At 41.2% G+C, this 18,725-nt stretch overlaps 2 protein-coding genes across 3 annotated transcripts in view; one reads left to right on the top strand and one right to left on the bottom strand.

Annotated features, from left to right (window-relative positions):
- LOC122793375 (methylthioadenosine phosphorylase) overlaps positions 1-18,725 on the top strand; it is a 1,037,156-nt gene that overhangs the window by 253,806 nt on the left and 764,625 nt on the right. The window lies entirely within an intron of this gene.
- Positions 5,491-6,912, bottom strand: SLC35G2 (solute carrier family 35 member G2). The gene has a single exon (XM_044061327.1). It carries the CDS (start codon positions 6,888-6,890, stop codon positions 5,655-5,657), a length of 1,236 nt encoding a protein of 411 aa, XP_043917262.1. The 5' UTR covers positions 6,891-6,912; the 3' UTR covers positions 5,491-5,654.

Raw genomic sequence — 18,725 nt, forward strand, 5'->3', positions numbered from 1 at the left:
TAGCAAACAGTGGTTCATAGGTTAGTACTAGGCTACTGGCCCTTGGGCCTATACAAGCCTAGCCATAATTCCCTGGCCATTTATTCCCACAATATTTACTTCTCTGGACCCCTGTCTAGCAGGGCGACTAATGTGCTCCCCGGGGTGAATTTCCCATCTCCCATCCACTCATCAAGGTTCCTTCTGAAGAGGGCCAAAGAGGCACTCTGCTTGGCCTGTATGGGCAGTCTGTTCCAGAGTCTGAGGAGTCTCTGGGTCAGGAACCTATCTCTCCAGCATGTTTTGTTCATTGTGATGACAAGATTTAGATCCCTGGAGCATGTGGCTCTGAGGGATTGGGATTTCTTTAAGTATAGCATGTTCAACAGTTCTTAGTTTGACATGGCCTTGTATGTTAAGCAGAGATCGCCTCTGAGTAGACGATATGTGACAGAGTATAGCTGGAGTTTTTTAGATGGTCAGCATAGGGCATCTGCTTTAGGCCTGTGATTCTTTTAGTGAGGTATTTCTGCAGCCTTTCCAGTTGTTGCAGATGTCTTGAGAGGTGCATACCAAACTGGGCATTTTATTCTATAATGGGTCTAATAAGGGATGAGAACATTGGGACAATGACCTCCTTTTTTCTGGATGAAAAGCCCATAGTGTTGAGGTGTGCCACATAGAAGATTTCCTGACTGTTGTGGCGATGTGGTTATCGAAGGTGAGACCACTGTCCACCTGTGTCCCTAAGTCTCTTATCACACTTTGTGTACTGCCACCTATGTGATAATTCATGGGTACATGTTTTTTTCTGAAAGGGGATAACTATACATTTCTTGGCATTGAGCTTGAGCCCATGGCTCTGGCACCAAGCATCTGTTTCTGTAAGGCCCTTTTGTAGAATATCCACATCATTTAGGGATTCGATAATGGATCCCAGTTTGCAGTCATCTGCAAACTTTGTTAGCCAGAGTCCCTTAGTGTTGACCTGTACTTCAGAGAAGCAGAGGCCAAACAAAAGTGGTCCCAGGACTGAACCCTGAGGTACTCCACTTGTCTGAAGATGGATTTGGAGTCAGCTACTTTTACAGTGTGGGTTCTGTCAGTAAGGCAGTTGGCAACCCATTGAGTGATGTAGGGATTAATGCCTAGCTTAGTAAGTTTAGCTATGATTCCAGAGTGGGGGATGGTGTCGAAGGCCTTGGCGAGGTCCAGATAGGCTGTGTGGACTGCCTTACCCTCATCCACAGCTCTGGAGACTGATTCAAAGAAGTCAATCAGGTTCAGGAGACAAGAGCGGACCTTCAGGAACCAAAACTGGGTGGGGTCCAGTATTTGAAGGTTGCCAATGTCTTTGTTTATAAGTTCCATCATAATATGTTCCATGGCCTTGCAGATCAGGCTCGTCAGACTGATGAGGCAGTAGTTCCCAGGATCCAAGATGGATCCCCCCTTGTAAAGTGGGATAACTGTAGCTGTACGCCACTCTGTGGGCACGAAGCATGAGGTGAAGCTATGATTAAACATGACACTTGGGTGAGGTGCCAGTTCATTTTGTAGTTCATGTAGTACACAGCCTGGGATGTCGTCTAGTCCCATGGATGAGGTATCTTTAGCTTTGGAGAGTGCAGTTTTTACCTGTGTAACCATTATTATTGGAATTTGGCAATTTTCTGGTATTGAGATGGGCCCTTTAGGGGGTGAGAGGGGGGTGAAGTTGGCACTGAATCAGTCTGCCAGGATATCCTTGGGATCAGTATATTTAATGCCATTCTGTTGTAGCTCAGAGCAGATCTGAGCATTGCCATTTAGATTCTTGACATAGCTATAGTGTGGCCGTCTTTGGAATCTTTGCTAATTTTATTTTCGTAACTAGCTTTGGAGGATTTTATGAGGGATCTCAGCTTCTTACTGAGACTGGTAAGGGAGTTTTTTGCATTCTGGGATTTTCCTCTTTTCTGCAACAGTTTCTTCCTTTTGTTGTAAAGTTTGTTTATGGCAGGGGACCACCAGATTGGCTTCCTTTTTTTGGAGGAGATCATCTTGGTTCTATTTGGGATGGCATGATTCATGCATGAGTGGATGTGCTCATGCAGTGCCTTAGTGTAGGATTCAGCAGTCAAACTATCAGCTCCCATCTGCATCGGTGCCATGAAGTTTCACTTCTGAGTTGAGTAGCATGAAGTTGGCTTTGGAGAAGTTTTTTATGGAAGTTTTTTTTACTGGGGGTTGGGGGTGGGATGTGGATGTCAAGGGTCTTATGGTCAGACCTGACCAAGGAGGGGGTGGCCATAGGTGTGGAGCATCAATTTCCCATGTTGGTAATGACCAGGTCTAGAATATTGTACCCCCTGGTGGTTTATGCTGTAGGCTGAATGTTTCACTGAGGATAACTTTGCAGTCAACTGATTCTACCCTGCACCATTTCCTAGTAGGAGGAATTCTACCCGAGTTGCATATTGCTCACTCTTGTATGTGATCTTGTGACTGTCTCTCTTGCTGAACCATGTGTTGGCCACCATCAAGCCACCTGCCAGACATAAGTCTAGAAAGACCACTCCTTTATTCCTATTGCCCCACCCTTGTGGACCTAGGCAGTCCTCATAGCCTCTCTTGGTGTGTTCATTTAGATCACTCACTATCCATGCCAGTTCCTGTTGTCCTGCTTTCTCTAATAGGTGCTGTAACTGCTGTCTAAATAAACTCTTTTCCTCACTATCACATCCCTGCTGTGTGGCATAGGCTGAGATTATGAATAATGCCCTATCCTTTTACTGGAGTTTGATTGTCATGAGTCTGTCACTAATCCTGATGGCCATCCTTACTGTCTTTTGAAGCCTCTCCCTCACCACAGTTCCCATACTATTTGTAATCTGTCATCCTCTTGAGTAGTACACTTTGGATCCCAAGCCAAATGGCTTTGCTGCACTACCCTTTGATCTTGTTTCCTGGATACATAGGATGTCCATCCTCCTCCTTACCGTCATGTCATTCACTTCCAAGATGCATCCTGTCAGTGAACCTACACTGAGTGTAGCAATTCTTAGTTCATTTGGCAGGTTGATTGGTTTTTACTCGACAGAGCTATCTCAGGTAACCCAGGCTGGGCAACCGGACACTGACCAGCTGACCAGTAGCTTATTAATCCAGGACTGCTGGGCACATACTGGCCAACAGGGGCACATAACCCCTCCCACCATTAGCATAGCTGTTTGGGGCAGGTCAGAGTAGGCTGGGTGCTCAACCCAGTTACATTGGCAAATACCCATGCTCATTAGTCAACAAGACTGAATCACATGGAGCACATTTTACACCATTGAGTGGCTAGTCCTGACATGGTGAGCAGTCTATGATCTATGCTCTCCTGTCTTGAGGATACTGTTCACCAAAGTTGAAGCTGAAAGCGGATGGTCTGTACTACTTTCCTCTCTACAGGGCACCATCTTTAATCCATACTGCTACCTGCAACTCCATTCTTGGTCAAGTTTGAAATGGAAATACTCAACATGTTTTTGGGAGGTAGGAGGAACCCCACAGGGAGAAAATGCAAACTCCATATAGATATTGGATTAAACCTTGTACCTTGTGTATGGTAGGTACAGACCTTAACTGGTCTCTAAGACACATGCTTAGAAATTCAGAAGTACAGTGCCAGTCATGTTATACAAGGTATTATTTAAAGAAGTATTTTGCATGGAACTGAAGACCACCAGATATACTGTAGGTATTTTAGTAAAAATATTGATAAAATAAGAAAAATATACCTTTTGAAATCCCTGGCTGATGGAAACCATGTATTACATGATGACAAGAATATTTAGCTTTCAGGCTTCCAAGGCTCTGTCTCACATTATTTTTGTGATATTTAAGCAGGGACTCAATTTAGACAATCCAGACATTTACAAAGAGAACATATTGCCTTACAAAAGTGAAAACTCTCAGTTTGAGATATATCACAGAAAATATTAAAATGGTGGACGTTGGTACTTCTCTTCAGCGACAACATCCCTGGATAATTATCAGGCATTAAAAAATTAACTTCACATTTATCTGAGTGATTGAAGTTATTTATAGCACAAGTTAACAGTAAGCATAAAGCAAGTGTAGAACATAAAGCAAAGAGAAACATGAATAAAACACACATTACCAGGCAAATGTTAACTGTAGAGTTACCAGAAATCTGGACTATACATACCTCTCAGTTGTCCAGATTTTTGCCTCATATTTTTGTGCTGTTTCTCAGGATATGTAGTTGTGTGACAAATTATTGAGAATTTAACTATTTAAGTAATGATAGATATTTGAGTTTCAGACTTCATATCCTTCCGAAAATGCATGCCAATGCAAAACCTATTATTCTAGCAGCTTTTTAGGATTATAAGAGTGATATTAAGAATCTGTTCCTAATTTTGGGACATTGCCCTTTCCCCAATTATTTTTTAGCTTTGTCCAGAATATGTGTGCTCAGTGGTTGAGAGTGAGATATACTATGGAATACTAGTTATTCAGAGAAATCGAGCTCAAACAAGTATGATTTTAAATAGTATTTTGAAGTCTTACCTTTGTAGCAGAGAATATTTTGCTATTATCTTTATCCCATTTTTAATCAACATTTGCAAATCCTGACCTTTTACAAGTTGTAAATACAGCGGACCTCTCTCATCCAATTCATTTTGCCCTCTCTTCAGTGTCAGGTCCTGCAACTTTCAGTTAGTACAGCTGAGTTCCTGATATTCTTCCAAGTGTGGGCAAGTACTCGTCTCAAATGGCTCAGACTTTTAAGTTAATTGACACTATATAGAGTTACATAATGTAGGCACACAATACTTTGAAGATGCACTTTATCTGTCATTTAACTTGAATATATCCTTTTAAGACTATTACATGGTCTCCTACAACAGAAACACATTAAAAACATTAAAAAAAAATCATTGCACCTGTAACCATGATTCTGACTATAACTGGATGGGTAGGATAACTTTTCAGTCAAGAAATCAGTAGCAGGTGGGGGGTGACCCTTATAGTTTGCTCATTATGCAACTGGCTGCTGTACCTTGCAGCCCAGTTACACCATGGATGGCAGTTATGGTGAGGGAGTAACAGCAGCCCTAACAGAGTGGATGTCACTAGAAGGATTGTTTACCCTCCACTTTCACTTCACTCTCGGTCTTTATAATAGTGTCACATTACAAGCATCTGAAGCTAGCATGAGCTACACAGAAGTGCTCGGAAAAAGACTGTGTGTGGTATTGTGTTTTTCAGCTTAGCAAACACCATATTTGGGTGGGCTGCAGGCCATCCTTCCCTGGTTAGTGTAGGATCATTTAAGCATGTTTATGTTTTACCAGCGCACATTAGGAATTAGTATATTCATACAGGAAATACTAGACTGGTCTGTATACGTTGTGTAATAAAGTTGTCACTGCTGCACAAAATAGCTTAAAATATGAGTACAAGAAAACTACTGTATTCTGTTTTTATAATTTCAGAAACCAATGATGAAGCATCAAATGTTAATGCACATCTGCCTAATAATTTATTTCACACTGCAGTCAAGACAGAACACTTTTGGCACTTTTTAAATGGCACAACACAGAAGACATCAGCAGGTGGACATTCCTGTTGTACTGCACCTACTGCACATCTAAGGAAACTAATACATAGGATGATGACACTTATTTAATTGGAGAATCCATGATTTCTTGGTAATCTTGATGTCTGCGTGTCCAATAAAATTTGTAACCCGTAAGAACAAATACACTTAGAATTATTATTGCGCCTCCTAAAAGATCATAAACTGATGGAAACATACGTAAAACCAAAAGCTGCAGGATCATGGCCACGACAATTTCTAAGTGCTGAACTGTGCTGACCAAAGCTGGGTGGAATTTATTTAATGCATAATAAACTCCCAGGAAAGCCACAGTAGAGCATGTGCAGATGATGATTAGATAACCCCACGTCTCTCCATCCAGTGGTATTATTGGCTCTTGAAGGACAAACATGGTCGATGCTCCCCAAATAGTACCTGTCCAGCCAAACGTGAAAAGTGCAGTCCACATACTGACTTTTTCTTTGATTGCTCTGTAGACTATCATTGATAAAGCAGTAGTTAATCCTGCCATCACTGTCATGGTATAGCCAAAAGCTTCTTTCCAAGCATCAAGCACAGAGTTGTCTTCATCCACAATATTTGGGATCATAACCAAACAAAGACCAAATACACTGCTTACTACAGTTACAATATCTGTGTATCCCAGCCTTTCATCTACCAACAGAAATGCCAAGACTGCACTAAATACAGTCGTGGTTGCTCTCCACATCATGGTCCCATTCCCAGGAGGCACAATTGTGAAGGAAGTGTATGCACACGTGATAGAGATGACATTGCATACTCCATAGAAGAAGAGACGTAGTCTGTAACCTTTTGGTCCACATGGGGCTTCTTGATAGTAACACACCATAATCACTGACAGAACTTGGATTACAGAGCGAATGAAAATCAGTTCCAGTGACGGCACTTTGGAACGATCAGCAGCTAATCTCGTTACTAATGCAACACATCCGTGTGCCAAAGCAGCCCCAAATAAGGCTGCCCATGTCACCTTGGACTGGAAAATTGAACTCTCTGCAAAGCTTTTTAACTGCTGCCCGATATCATTGTCCTTTGGGTCTTCTGTTTGTTTTGGTCGAGCATCCATAGTCCCAAAAAATGTTCTTCCTCTTGTGCTACTGCTTAGTAGTTTTTTCTTGGGATTGTCCTCAACAAAGCTTTCAGTATCTTCATACGGTTCCACATACTCCTCTTCCCCTGTCTGAGGATAATGGGTGGTGTACTTTACTGTTACTGTACTTGGGTGTATCTTAACTCGCTTCTTGGCAGCGTATTGTTTCGATGGTGAGGTATCCATTTTCTTCTGCAGGTGTAGCCCTAAAAGAAGACACAGACAAAATGGTCATTCAACATACAAATGAGGTAACAATATTCAGATAAATTTAAACAATGTGTGTGTGTGTGTGTGTGTGTGTGTGTATATATATATATATATATATATATATATATATATATATATATATATGGTTTCACTTCAGGATCCTGAAATATCACAATCCTGAACTTCATAATCCTGAAACCCAAAATCCTGAAAATTTTAAATCCTGAAAACTCAAAATCCTGAATCCCAAAATACTGAAAACACACAGGATACATATACTGTCTATGGACAATGCAAACCATATGACATTCCACCAAATATAATCATGGAGGGCAAGCTCCCCTGCACCCTCCATGTGGGGGGGCTGCACCCCCACACCCCCCTCCTACTTAAATATATCAACTCCAAGACTGCACTTCACTACACTATCATGAGTTATGTTGTAGTATAGCAAGTTAAAAGGTAACATTGCTAAGGTTACAACAGGCAGTCATGAAACATGATGGTATGTTTGCCATTTTCTTCTGTGGAGTGCAGTCTTAGAGTTTATATATTTAATTAGCCGGGAGTGCAGAGGGGCTTGCCCCCCTACCCATACTTGGTGAAAAGTGTTATCCTTTGTCTTGCATGTGTTTCTGTGTGTCCTTGTAGTGGAATATTGTCATTATTTGTGTCCTGTATATTTTCAGTATTTTGGGATTCAGGATTTTGAATTTTCAGGATTTTGAATTTTCAAGATTTTTGGCTTCAGGATTATGATATTTCAGGATTCTGAAGTGAAACTATATATATATATATATATATATATATATATATATATATATATATATATATATAAATAACCATTTTGCCTATAATTGCTTAGCAGGGATACAGAGCATGTTCATATATGTAGTTATTCTTTCTTCACTGAGTTAGTCCCTTACTGATGCATGTGCATGTAATTTATGAATACTGAAAAAGTAACAGACTTCAGGTAGTTACATTTCCATTAAACATGTCAAAATATGACTTACAAATCTGAAATGGCAATGCAGTTTTGAAGTGATCATTAAATATGAAGACTTGTTTAGATGTAGTGTTTAAAGGAAAGGCAACAAAGTAAATTCAAATAATATGTCGCAATGCAAAATGGTCTTGAAATAATGTTCATGTTTTCTGTCAGCTCTCTAGAAGAAATCTCCTTTTGTTGCCAGTAACAATGCTGGGATAAGAATAACTCAAAGTGCATTGCATAAGAACTACAGTGAAGTACGTGCTTTTGTTTCAGTCCTGAGAGATTAACAATCAGGATGACATACAAATGCATGGTATTAAGTACACTTAAGCACAGTTTATGCTGGCCCCAGGACACAGACACAGAGTGATATAGCTTAGCCTATAGCCTGGGATAACTCAGTACCATAAGGGTTCCTAATGAGCTGATTAGTGAGGATGGAGGGAGGAAGTGGACATTTCTGGCTTACTCATCTTAGGGGGAGGGAGGCATCCCAGAGGAGTTTGAGTCACAGCAAGCAGCATGTAAGGCCCTGGTGTGGAATGTAGACATGAACCAGCATGACAGGGCTGGGAGATGGGATCTGCACATGCCCAGAAGGATGTGTCCGTTCCCAGTACTGTGGTTAGGATACTCAGGCTATTACTGGATATGATGTAAGGCTATATAAAAAACACCTCTAGGTGTAAAGCACACATAAAAATAAGATGGGCTACTTAGCAACCAGAATTATCTCAAAGTACAGCTTGAACAGAATGTGGCTGCATGGAATTTGAGTAGAATCTATGTAAAGACCTAATTAAATTATTTGAATTTGCATAAGTCCACAAATCACAAAACATGCATTAATGAATAATATTAAATACAATACTTGCTACTTTACAAGTCTGTTATGAAATTAGATGCGACTTATTTTTCATATTAATTTTTGAGCATCTCTTATTTAGTCCATGATTTGATTTATGGTATAATTCCTTTAGATCTGTGGCTTAAATATTTCTCTAATAAGAAAAGCCACTTGGGCTTTAAGCTCATTAATTTGTTATGCAAGAAATGCCATAGAGATTCTGCTTCAATCTCTGCAAAACAATACATTCAAAATAATGTGTTTCCTGCCGTAATGTAATATGTCTGGCTAATGTGTTATTCATCTCACTTTCGCTAATCAAATAAATATGTTCAGCAGTCACATGCTTCAGTTTACATGAAATCATCTTCATAAAAAGTAGCATCCTGGTTGCATGGAGGTAATTAAACTAAATACATAGTGCCATGGTTTGTAAGCCGCGGTGGTGCAGTGGTAGCATTGTCACCTCACAGCAAGAGGTTCTCCCGTTCGATTCTTGGCTGGAGCATCTTCTTTGTGGAGTCTGCATGTCCTCCCCGCAGTCGAGTGGAGTTCGAAAAACATGCGTGAATGGGCGTGCCTTTGTTGAAGGTTGGGCATCGGGCTGGCACCTCTACACCATAAAAATCGGCTGCCAATCATTAGCGGACCGGAGTTCCACTGTGGCAACCCCTAACCGGGAAAAGCCAAAAAAAAAACATAGTGCCATGGTTTGCAAAAGTCAAATCTTTAAACATTTTTTCATTGAAAGATGTGAAAGTACTGTCTGTATACATTATAGTTCATGTTCTGCATGCTCAAAGCTGCCTAATTTTCTTAACATACAGATAAACCTTTAAAAATATCTCAACTAGTATTTTGCTCAGAAATGTATATTTGTTGTATATATGAGTTAATAAATGTTTCATCTGACAAAAGTTTTTCATTGTTGATTTAAAAGGTATTTGATATTGTGAGAGTTTATGGAAAGTTGATTAGCATTCAGTTCCCAAAGCATGCTATACTAACTGCAATTTATAGTAACCTCATGAGCATTTAAATTTCCCCAAACAGAAAAGCCCCTTATCACCTCAGTCTGAATAGTATTTTAAGACAAATGCTGAGTTAAAATATCTGTTGCCCCCACCTCACCTTGAGCTGAAATATTTTCTTCATTTATATTTATGAAGTTGATACCAAGTAGGGCCTTAAATTTGCCATGCATATCAATTTTAACCTCACCCTTCAACTCATTAATCATTTTGTGTGAGTACCCTCTCTCCAAAAAAAGTTAACTTAAGTGTCATATCGAATCTCAGAATCCTCATCTTCTGAAAACATTCTAGCTAGCCTCAAAAATTGTCCATTCACCAATTCTCTTTTTTGGTGAAAGGGGTGACCACTGTTGAAGTGCAAGTACAAGATGGAAAAGGTAGGCTTCCTGTAAATATTGGAGGCAAAGCCCTCAATCTCAGTTTTTTTTTTTTTTTTTTTACTGATCAAAGCCTCCAAGTAATTAATAATCACTGAGGACTGTTGTACAATGAAATTTAAAAACTTCATGGTGGAATTGATGAAGTTAAAAAAAATTCTTCCAAGACATCTTTAAGTCCCTTCCAAAGTATGAATATGTCATCTAAGAAATGGACATAAAGATACCAAATATTCTGATATTTAGAGTTAAAAGCAAATTTGTTTTCCCAAGACAGCATAAACTGAGGTGCATATAGCACTGATGGCTATACCTTTATTTTGTTTAGAGTTCACCTTCAAAGTAAATGAATTATTTCTGAGAACAAGAGCCATCATTTCAACAACAAGATGGACTTCTTTGTTGTTTAAAAACTCAAGTGAAGAAACTATAGCAGAAAGGAAATCTAGTCCTAACTGATGAGGTATCACAGAGAATAGATCCATAACATCTATGGTGACTAAGACAATGTCACTATCATAAAAATTGTTTTGATCCTGCTTAAAAAATCCCAAGAGTCTTTTATCAAGTGAGGAAATTTTGCCATGTACTTTTCAATTTTCAGTTCATGCAGGTTGCCACAGGATAAGTTTTAGAGCATTGAGAAGCTACTATTGGTCTAAGTTGTGGATCTTGGATATTTTTATGAACTTTTGGTATTTCAAAGGTCATAGAGGTGTATGGTTGATCATAAACTAGGAACTTATGTTCCGTTGGGGTAATAATCTTCTGAAAAATGAAATCCTTCCCTTGTAAGCTAATTTGACAGTGTTCTGAGAAACAGGTGTGCATATGTCAGAATCAAATAAAATATTGAACATTTTTCCAGACTAGAACAAGGAATCCATTAAAACAATCCCTCCCTTTTGTCAGATTTCATTACTCACACAGACCTGTCCGCTATTAACTGCTCCCAGGCGTTCTTTTCTTCTTGGGTTAAATTGTTAACTCTGTAGTCTGTGTGGTTTGAGTTATAAGACTAGGTATCTGTAGTGCATTTTTGTTCAAAAAGATAAACTAAAGGGTGAGACAGAGGATTGTAGGTGTTTTTTTCTAACTATAGTATTTTCTCTCTCCTTGTGGTCTTTTTTGCTCATAATAATAGCTAAGTTTAACTTCCTTGTGGATAGTTTGAGTTCAGTCAAGCAGTCAACTAAATCAAACTTCATAGATGGAGCAAATGTTAATCCTTTCTAAAATAGTTTGTTACAAGTGAACATCCCTCACTGGTGTCAGTGGTGGGGACTGAGGCTCCTTGATTACTGGCCCAGAGGAGGGATGTCACACATACTATGAATGGCTTTAACACTTTTAATTACAACAGTGTTGAAATGACTAATTCTCATTTCAAACATAGATACACACAGTATTTCCAGATGCAGCTCTCTGCACCAAGCTCAATTTCCCCTAAGAGCATGCAACAGAGATATTCCAGTCCTGGGGCTCTGTTTCCCTCTTTCTCACCAGGCCCCAAATAAGACTTCACACTGACCACAACTGTAGAGTTAAGTCCTCTGCTGACTGTTGAAAGCCAAGTCCTCCACCACCCTCTGTGTGAAACCAGTGCTCTGTGTCCCTGCTCCAAGTAGCTGACACACTGATCGAGATTTGATTTTCACATGCACACCTGGGAATGGTTGGCCTAGATTTACTAGCTGTGTCCCCTCTGCCCAGACTATAAGGTAGGTACTGCCACCAAAACGCTCCAAAGCCAGCTTCTCTAAGGCTCTTACAAGGGAACCCAATTATGCTGAGTAAAAGTAATACTAATACAAATGGTAGTGTTTGACCAATGCAGCAAGGCTTTCAGGAGAGGCCACAATGTCCCCAAGTATAAGTACTCTCAGAGGTTAACATTTTCTCTAAAAGCCTAGCCACAAAAAAGTTGAAATATATTTAATAATAAATATTAAAAGAACATGAAAATACTAAATACCCATTTACAATAAACACCAGAGTTTCAATCACAGGAAATATTAAAAATGACACAGATGGATAGATTCACACAGATACAGAAAAACAGTACTTAACTAATCTCACTATGTTTTCCTGACTAAACTAAATAATTACTATTCCCTGGTTACTTATTAAAGCAAGGCAAGATGAAGTGGGTGAGTGATTATTCTTTGTCAGGTTTCACAAAAGACTGCTCTGAGACTTCTGTCTCATCTAGTATTAAAGCATCATTTCACTGCTGGATTACAGAATGACATCACATACATCTGGTCATCTGGCTCTGGTTCTTACACTACCCTCTTTCCTAGAAACTGAACCAGAAACTAGCACATATATGCCATAATACACACACAGAGCATTGCTAAGATGTGTTATAGCATCTGGAGGCTATAAAACCATTTCAAAAACTTCCACCCTTCCAGGACAGCAATTCACTTACTGCTAAGGGCAATACAGCAGGATTCCTAGTTCATATTTTCAAAGACATTTTGTCTCTGACTGCAATCAGAAGTGTAAGGTACAATATTTATGGCATTCCAGGTAATTTATTTTCAGACTATTTTTCAAAGTTAGCTGGACTGAGATTAACCTGTTCTCTTCCAGTATCCTCTTGTTACAATATATTAATTTCAACAGTTATGATACACTTTGACATACCCGATAACATCTCAGGCTGCATCCTACATGAACTCAAGCAGGAACTTGCAGCACCATTAGGCACCCTATTCAACCCAAGCCCGAGTAATGCCTTTGTCCAGCCGAGTGGAGGACAGCTACTGTCATCCCTTTGCACAAAGGTGGAGCGTCCATCGATCCAAGAAATTATAGACCCATCAGCCTAACTAGCCTGATCTGCAAGGCCATGGAGCAGATTATCATGGGCCTTATTAACAAGGGCATTGGCAACATCCAGACACTTGATCCCACAGAGTTTGTTTTTTGTCAAGGGGAGGTCACGCCTGTTAAATTTGATTGACTTCTTTGAAACGGTCACCAAGTCCATAGATGAGGGGAAGATGGTGCACATCACCTACCTTGACCTGGCCAAGGCCTTTGATACTATTCCCCACTCAGGTATAATAGATAAACTCTCAACTAGGCATCAATCGATATGTTACTAGATGGATAGCAAGCTAGCTCACTGATAGAACCCACCTAGTCAAAATAGGAGAAGCCACCTCAAGTAGTAGACCAGTAGCAAGCGATATATTCCAGGGATCGGTCTTGAGGCCTCTGCTGTTTGGGATATACTTCTCAGAGGTGCAGGAGAAATCTGTTGGGCTATGGCTGACCAAGTTTACAGATGACTGCAAGCTGGGTGCTGTCATCAATTCACCTAGTGATGTGGACATCCTTCAAGAGGGTCCCACCCAAACAAATGACTGGTGCCAGAAACATGGTCTCAAACTGAATGCCCAAAAATGCATAATCATCCTTTTTGGGGAGAGTGACATCCCCACAAATTATAACATTGATAATAAGGCACTAAGCATGCAATCAGTTGTGAGGGACTTGGGCACCCAGGTTAATAGCAAACTGACGTTTGACCACCATATTGCCTCCATTGTAGAGAAAGCTTTCTACATGGCCCACCTCATTAGTAAGGGTATCTCATCCAGGGACAAGGTGGTCATAACATCCATGTATTCTTCCCTTATAAGACCCATTATTGAGTACAATGCCCTTTTTGGCATGTACCTCACAAAGCACATACGGCAGCTGGAGAGACCACAGAGGTTCCTTACTCAGAGAATCCAGGGCCTCAAACATCTACCCTACACAGATAGGCTAAAAGGCCTATCCCTCTACTCAGTCTCCTGCATACTCCTCAGAGGTGACCGCTGTCTGGCATACAAAGCAATCTCAGACCCTGCCCTGATGGCACTGCTGCATATCCGCAAGTCAAGCTTCACTCGAGTAATTCCCATGCATGACCTCAACCTGGTCTGTGACATCAATAGGACTTGTTGGCAGGACAGATCTGTCCCAGACACTCCCCTTTTTGTGGAATAGACTCCCTCTCCATGTAAAGCAGAGTATCTCATTAAACCTTTTTAAGCACAACCTGGATAACTGGATGGGAAACAGAAAATATACCTCTGGGATTCTACCTGTGTTCCTGCTGGACAGTCGCATAGGGTGCTGACTTGTTGGAACATGGGCTAAATCCTTGGCTAGGCTTCTAAGGGTCTCAGGGCCAATAGCCTAGTAACTTTCTATGAGCCTTCCTATGATCCTAAGGTATATTTCATTTCTGTCCAGCAGGACCCATGTTGCTACATTTTTAACACAAGCAGCTTTACAAATACATTTTCAACACAGGCATCTGTACAAATCATCTTGATATACAAATGACATATAATGCTTTACAAAACTCCAGCTAACTATGATGGCATATGTTACAATATCCACTGCCTTACTTCTCCTGGCATAGCTGGTAATACCTCACATCATCACAGTATGAACTATACCATCCTACACAACAACGTTTTCTATAGAAACACTTAGTTTCCCCAGTCCTGTTCCTCATAAATCTGTCGCTGATCCCTGGGAGCTTTGTGGTTGTAAAAATTCTTCTTCCTCCCCTCCTCACATTCCAATATGGCAAGGTATGCCCTTTCCTTTTCCTCTGCTCCCTTTGGCCATAAGGGAAATAAGGCACAGGCTCCTAACTCACCAGGCGGGAGGACCTGCATAAAGGGGGGAACTGTGAAGGGTCATTACTGTTGAAACAATCTCCTTGCAATGCTCAATAAGGTAGGTTAAATGAGCTGGGAAAATAAAACAGAATAGTGTTGGCCATAAAAGAGTTATTGCACAGGAGGCATTAGAAGCCATTCCAGAAGGGTTTAAGAAAGTTTTTTTTTTTTTTTTTGTTAGAAGACCTCTGCAAGGGGTTTTAATTCCTTTTATGTATGAAGACGATTTAGCCATTGGTTTATAACATATATAGTGGCTTAGTAGTACCCTATTGTTCTAGCAAGCCAAAAGTAAAGTATATTAGTTAGAGAAGGCCAGATAAATCCCAATTATGCTAAGAGAAAAAAAATTGCCTAGTTGGAGCAATGGACAGGTGGAGGATCCCAGATGTCCTTCATGGATGCATCTGCAGTCATAACAACTGGGTTGTCCTGTCGTCAGGCAGCCCGGATTCCAAAGTCGCTGATGACGCAGTCCACCCGACGTCAACTCTGCTGGTGTTCGGGTATAAAGGCATCAGCATTTTCCTCAGTCTTTCTTGGCGGCCGAAGCAGAAGCTGTTGCAAGTGCGGTCGGTCAGATCCAGAGATTACTACTACAAGACTTCTAAAAGCTAAGTACCCGTTGGGGACTCTTTCTTGCCTCAGCCGATGTCAGAAAAAGTCAATAACTGTTTAACTTGTGGGAAACAAATACCTCAGAAAGATTTCCACTCTTACTGTTTGCCTTGTTTAGGCCCAGACCACGACGTAGCAGCCTGTTCGGCCTGTGCTTTCTTCAACCGTTGGTCGGAGTTTGCTGAACAGTTTTGGCTCAGATTTTGCGTACATTATGCCGCCGGATCCTCCGACTACCCAAATTATTAAAAAAGAAAAGACCGACACTCACGGTCCGCGGTTTCGGCCGAAACCACGGTTAAGCAAACAGTGTCACCGGTTTCGGCGAAACCGAGAAAACTGATCAAAATACAGCCGAATCAATGACTACTACTGAGGCTCCTGCTACTTTACTTGAATCGGCCTCAGAAATTTTACCAACTGCTGTGGTTACTAGTGACTTATCAGACACCATCCCTTTAGATATCTCTACCCCAGCACGTGGTGCTGCTAGGCCTCCTGCAGCCATGTCTATTAAGGCCTTTGCCAGGGTTAAAGCAGCCAAATCTACTAAGTCAGTGCCTGTTAAACCCCCCTCAACCAGGCCCACTTCTAGTTCACAAATGCTTACTCTGGCAGAAGATTTAATATCCTTAATTAGGGGATCTCAATCTCACCCAGATAGGGCCTCTCAGCCCCCAGAAAAGAGACCTAGAGCAGAGCCCCCTGAGCCTGTGTCCTCTGATGATTCTGCGGATGACTCAGATATTACAGACCAGCCAGAGGCTCCTTTTTCCAATTATGAAGACTCCGATGCTGAAGAATCCATTCCAGCTGCTTCTCCACCAGAGGAATTCTCCTTTGGGGAAACCTTACATGCCATGAGAGAACAATTCCAATGGTAGGAACAGGATTTCTCAGATTCTAGAAAAAGACTTAGGACTTTTCTGCACTTACCACAACATAGGCCCTTAGCTATACCTCCTGTCCTTTCTGTTGTGGACGATGCATTTAATGATGTCTGCACTGCACCTGATTCCTTACCTCCAGCCCCTGCCAAACCAGATAGATTTTACAGGGTGCCAGACACTCATCACCACCTATACAAGGCCCCACTTGCAGACCCCGAAACTATATCCCAGGGGCCTAAGGCAGTAGCCTCGACCACAGCAAAACCCTATTCCTTCTGAAAGGGAATCCAGGTCTTTAGACAGATGGGGCAAAAAAGTTTACACCTCTGCTACTCTCTCAGCTAGAGCTTTAAACTGTCAGTTTCACATGATACAATACCAAGAGTTCATGCTTGATCAGTTAACTAAAAAACTATCCTCTGATGACTCTATAGATAAGAAATATGTATTAGAAATGGTAAATAACATACAACAGGTTAGTAACCATTCTTTAAAATGTGGCTATGATGCACTTGAGGCTTCATTTAGATCAGCCATGACTGGCACAGTGATAAGGAGACATGCATGGTTGAAGGAACAGGTCTTACCGGATCATGTTAAAGCTAAGTTATTAGATGCTCCTATGGATAAGGCCAGTTTGTTTGGTACACCTGCCCAGCAGGTAATGAAGAAAATGGAAGAAAAGGCAAAATCTGTACAAACGGTTAAAGATTTCTTACAGGTTCAGCCCCCAAGGTTTAGCAGGAACTGGCCTGCCAAAAATTGGTCCTTTCCTGACTCCACAAGATCCCAAAGGGGCAGGAATAGACGTTCGAGGCAGAAATCAATCCAGAGGGTGCCTACAGAGGACGACAGTGGCAAGGTAATAACAGAGGCACAGACACAGCCACTACCACTGCAACAGGACAATCACAGTGACTTGACTCTAACTCCGCCTACCAGGGAACAAATAGCAGCACCATTAGGCGGAAAATTAGCCTTATTTTCGAAGAACTGGCACTATATCACAAAAGACAAGTGGATTTTGCAAACCATAGACCAAGGTTACCGGTTCCACTTCCACACTTTACCAGTCAAAAGAGGAATGCCAAACCTGCCTCCAAATCAAAAAATAGAAGCTCTACAGCAGATAATGCAATTAACAAAGATGAGAGCTGTGGAAAGAGTACCAATAACAGAACAAGGCAAGGGATTCTACTCCAGACTATTTCTAGTTCCAAGAAAAGAAAAAAGTTGGAGACCTATTCTCGACCTGTCCATCTTAAACACATACATCATTGTCCCAAAATTCAAAATGCTGACCCTACAGCAACTTCTTCCCATGCTGGGCAAGGAGTGTTGGCTGGTAACTCTAGATCTCAAGGAGGCATACCTGCACGTCCCCATTCGACCAAACTGCAGAAGATACCTCAGATTTCTTGCAGGATCAGAGCACTATCAATTCTCAGCATTGCCCTTTGGCTTATCTACTGCCCAGAGTATTCACAAAATGCCTGGCATCAGTAATCGCCCACTGCAGACTACAGGGAATTCAAATTTATCCATACCTGGACGACTGCCTGCTACAAGGGACAACAAAAGCAAGCTGACAACAGATTTACAAAGGGTCATTTACTTGCTACAAGCCCTGGGATACACAGTCAATTTACAAAAGTCAAGGCTGATACCATCCCAAACGAGGACATTCTTGGGCGGAATTGGACACAGTAAAACAAATGGCATTCCTAACTGCAGAAAAACAAAAAGAACTCCCTCTTTACTTCTTGGCACTAACAAAGCAGAACAAGCTAACAGCAAGAAAAGTGCTGCAGGCCTTGGGCTTCATGGCATCATGCATAATCCTGGTCCCACATGCCAGACTGCATATGAGAAAACTACAGTGGTACCTAAAGAATTTATGGTCCCAACACAGGCACAGCCTAGAAGCAGAAATTCCACTAATCCCATGCCTAAAACAGGAGTTCCTATGGTGGGCCCAAGCATGCCAGTCAAACCCAGGCCTACCCTTTCACAACTTTCAACCAAGCCAAACCATCACAACAGATGCCTCAGACCTAGGATGGGGGGCTCACATGCTGGACAAATGCGTACAAGGATTGTGGACGCAGGACCAGCTGCACCTGCACATCAACCAAAAAGAAATGCTGGCAGTAAAACTGGCAATCCAAAAATTCAGACCGTTTATCAAAGAAGGCCACTTGATGATAAGGACAGACAACACAACAGTCATGTGGTACATAAACAAACAGGGAGGCACTCATTCATACCCCCTATGCAGAATGACTTTGGACCTTTGGAACCTGGCACTCAGCTACAACATCCAGTTACAGGCAATATTTGTACCGGGAAAGGAG

The sequence above is a fragment of the Protopterus annectens genome, chromosome 2.part0 (genome assembly GCF_019279795.1).
Source record: "Protopterus annectens isolate FY-2018-M chromosome 2.part0, PAN1.0, whole genome shotgun sequence".
Taxonomy (NCBI): Eukaryota; Metazoa; Chordata; order Ceratodontiformes; family Protopteridae; genus Protopterus; species Protopterus annectens.

Excerpts from the sequence above, each read along its gene's own strand:
- SLC35G2 (XM_044061327.1), bottom strand. The coding sequence starts at position 6,890 with ATGGATACCTCACCATCGAAACAATACGCTGCCAAGAAGCGAGTTAAG.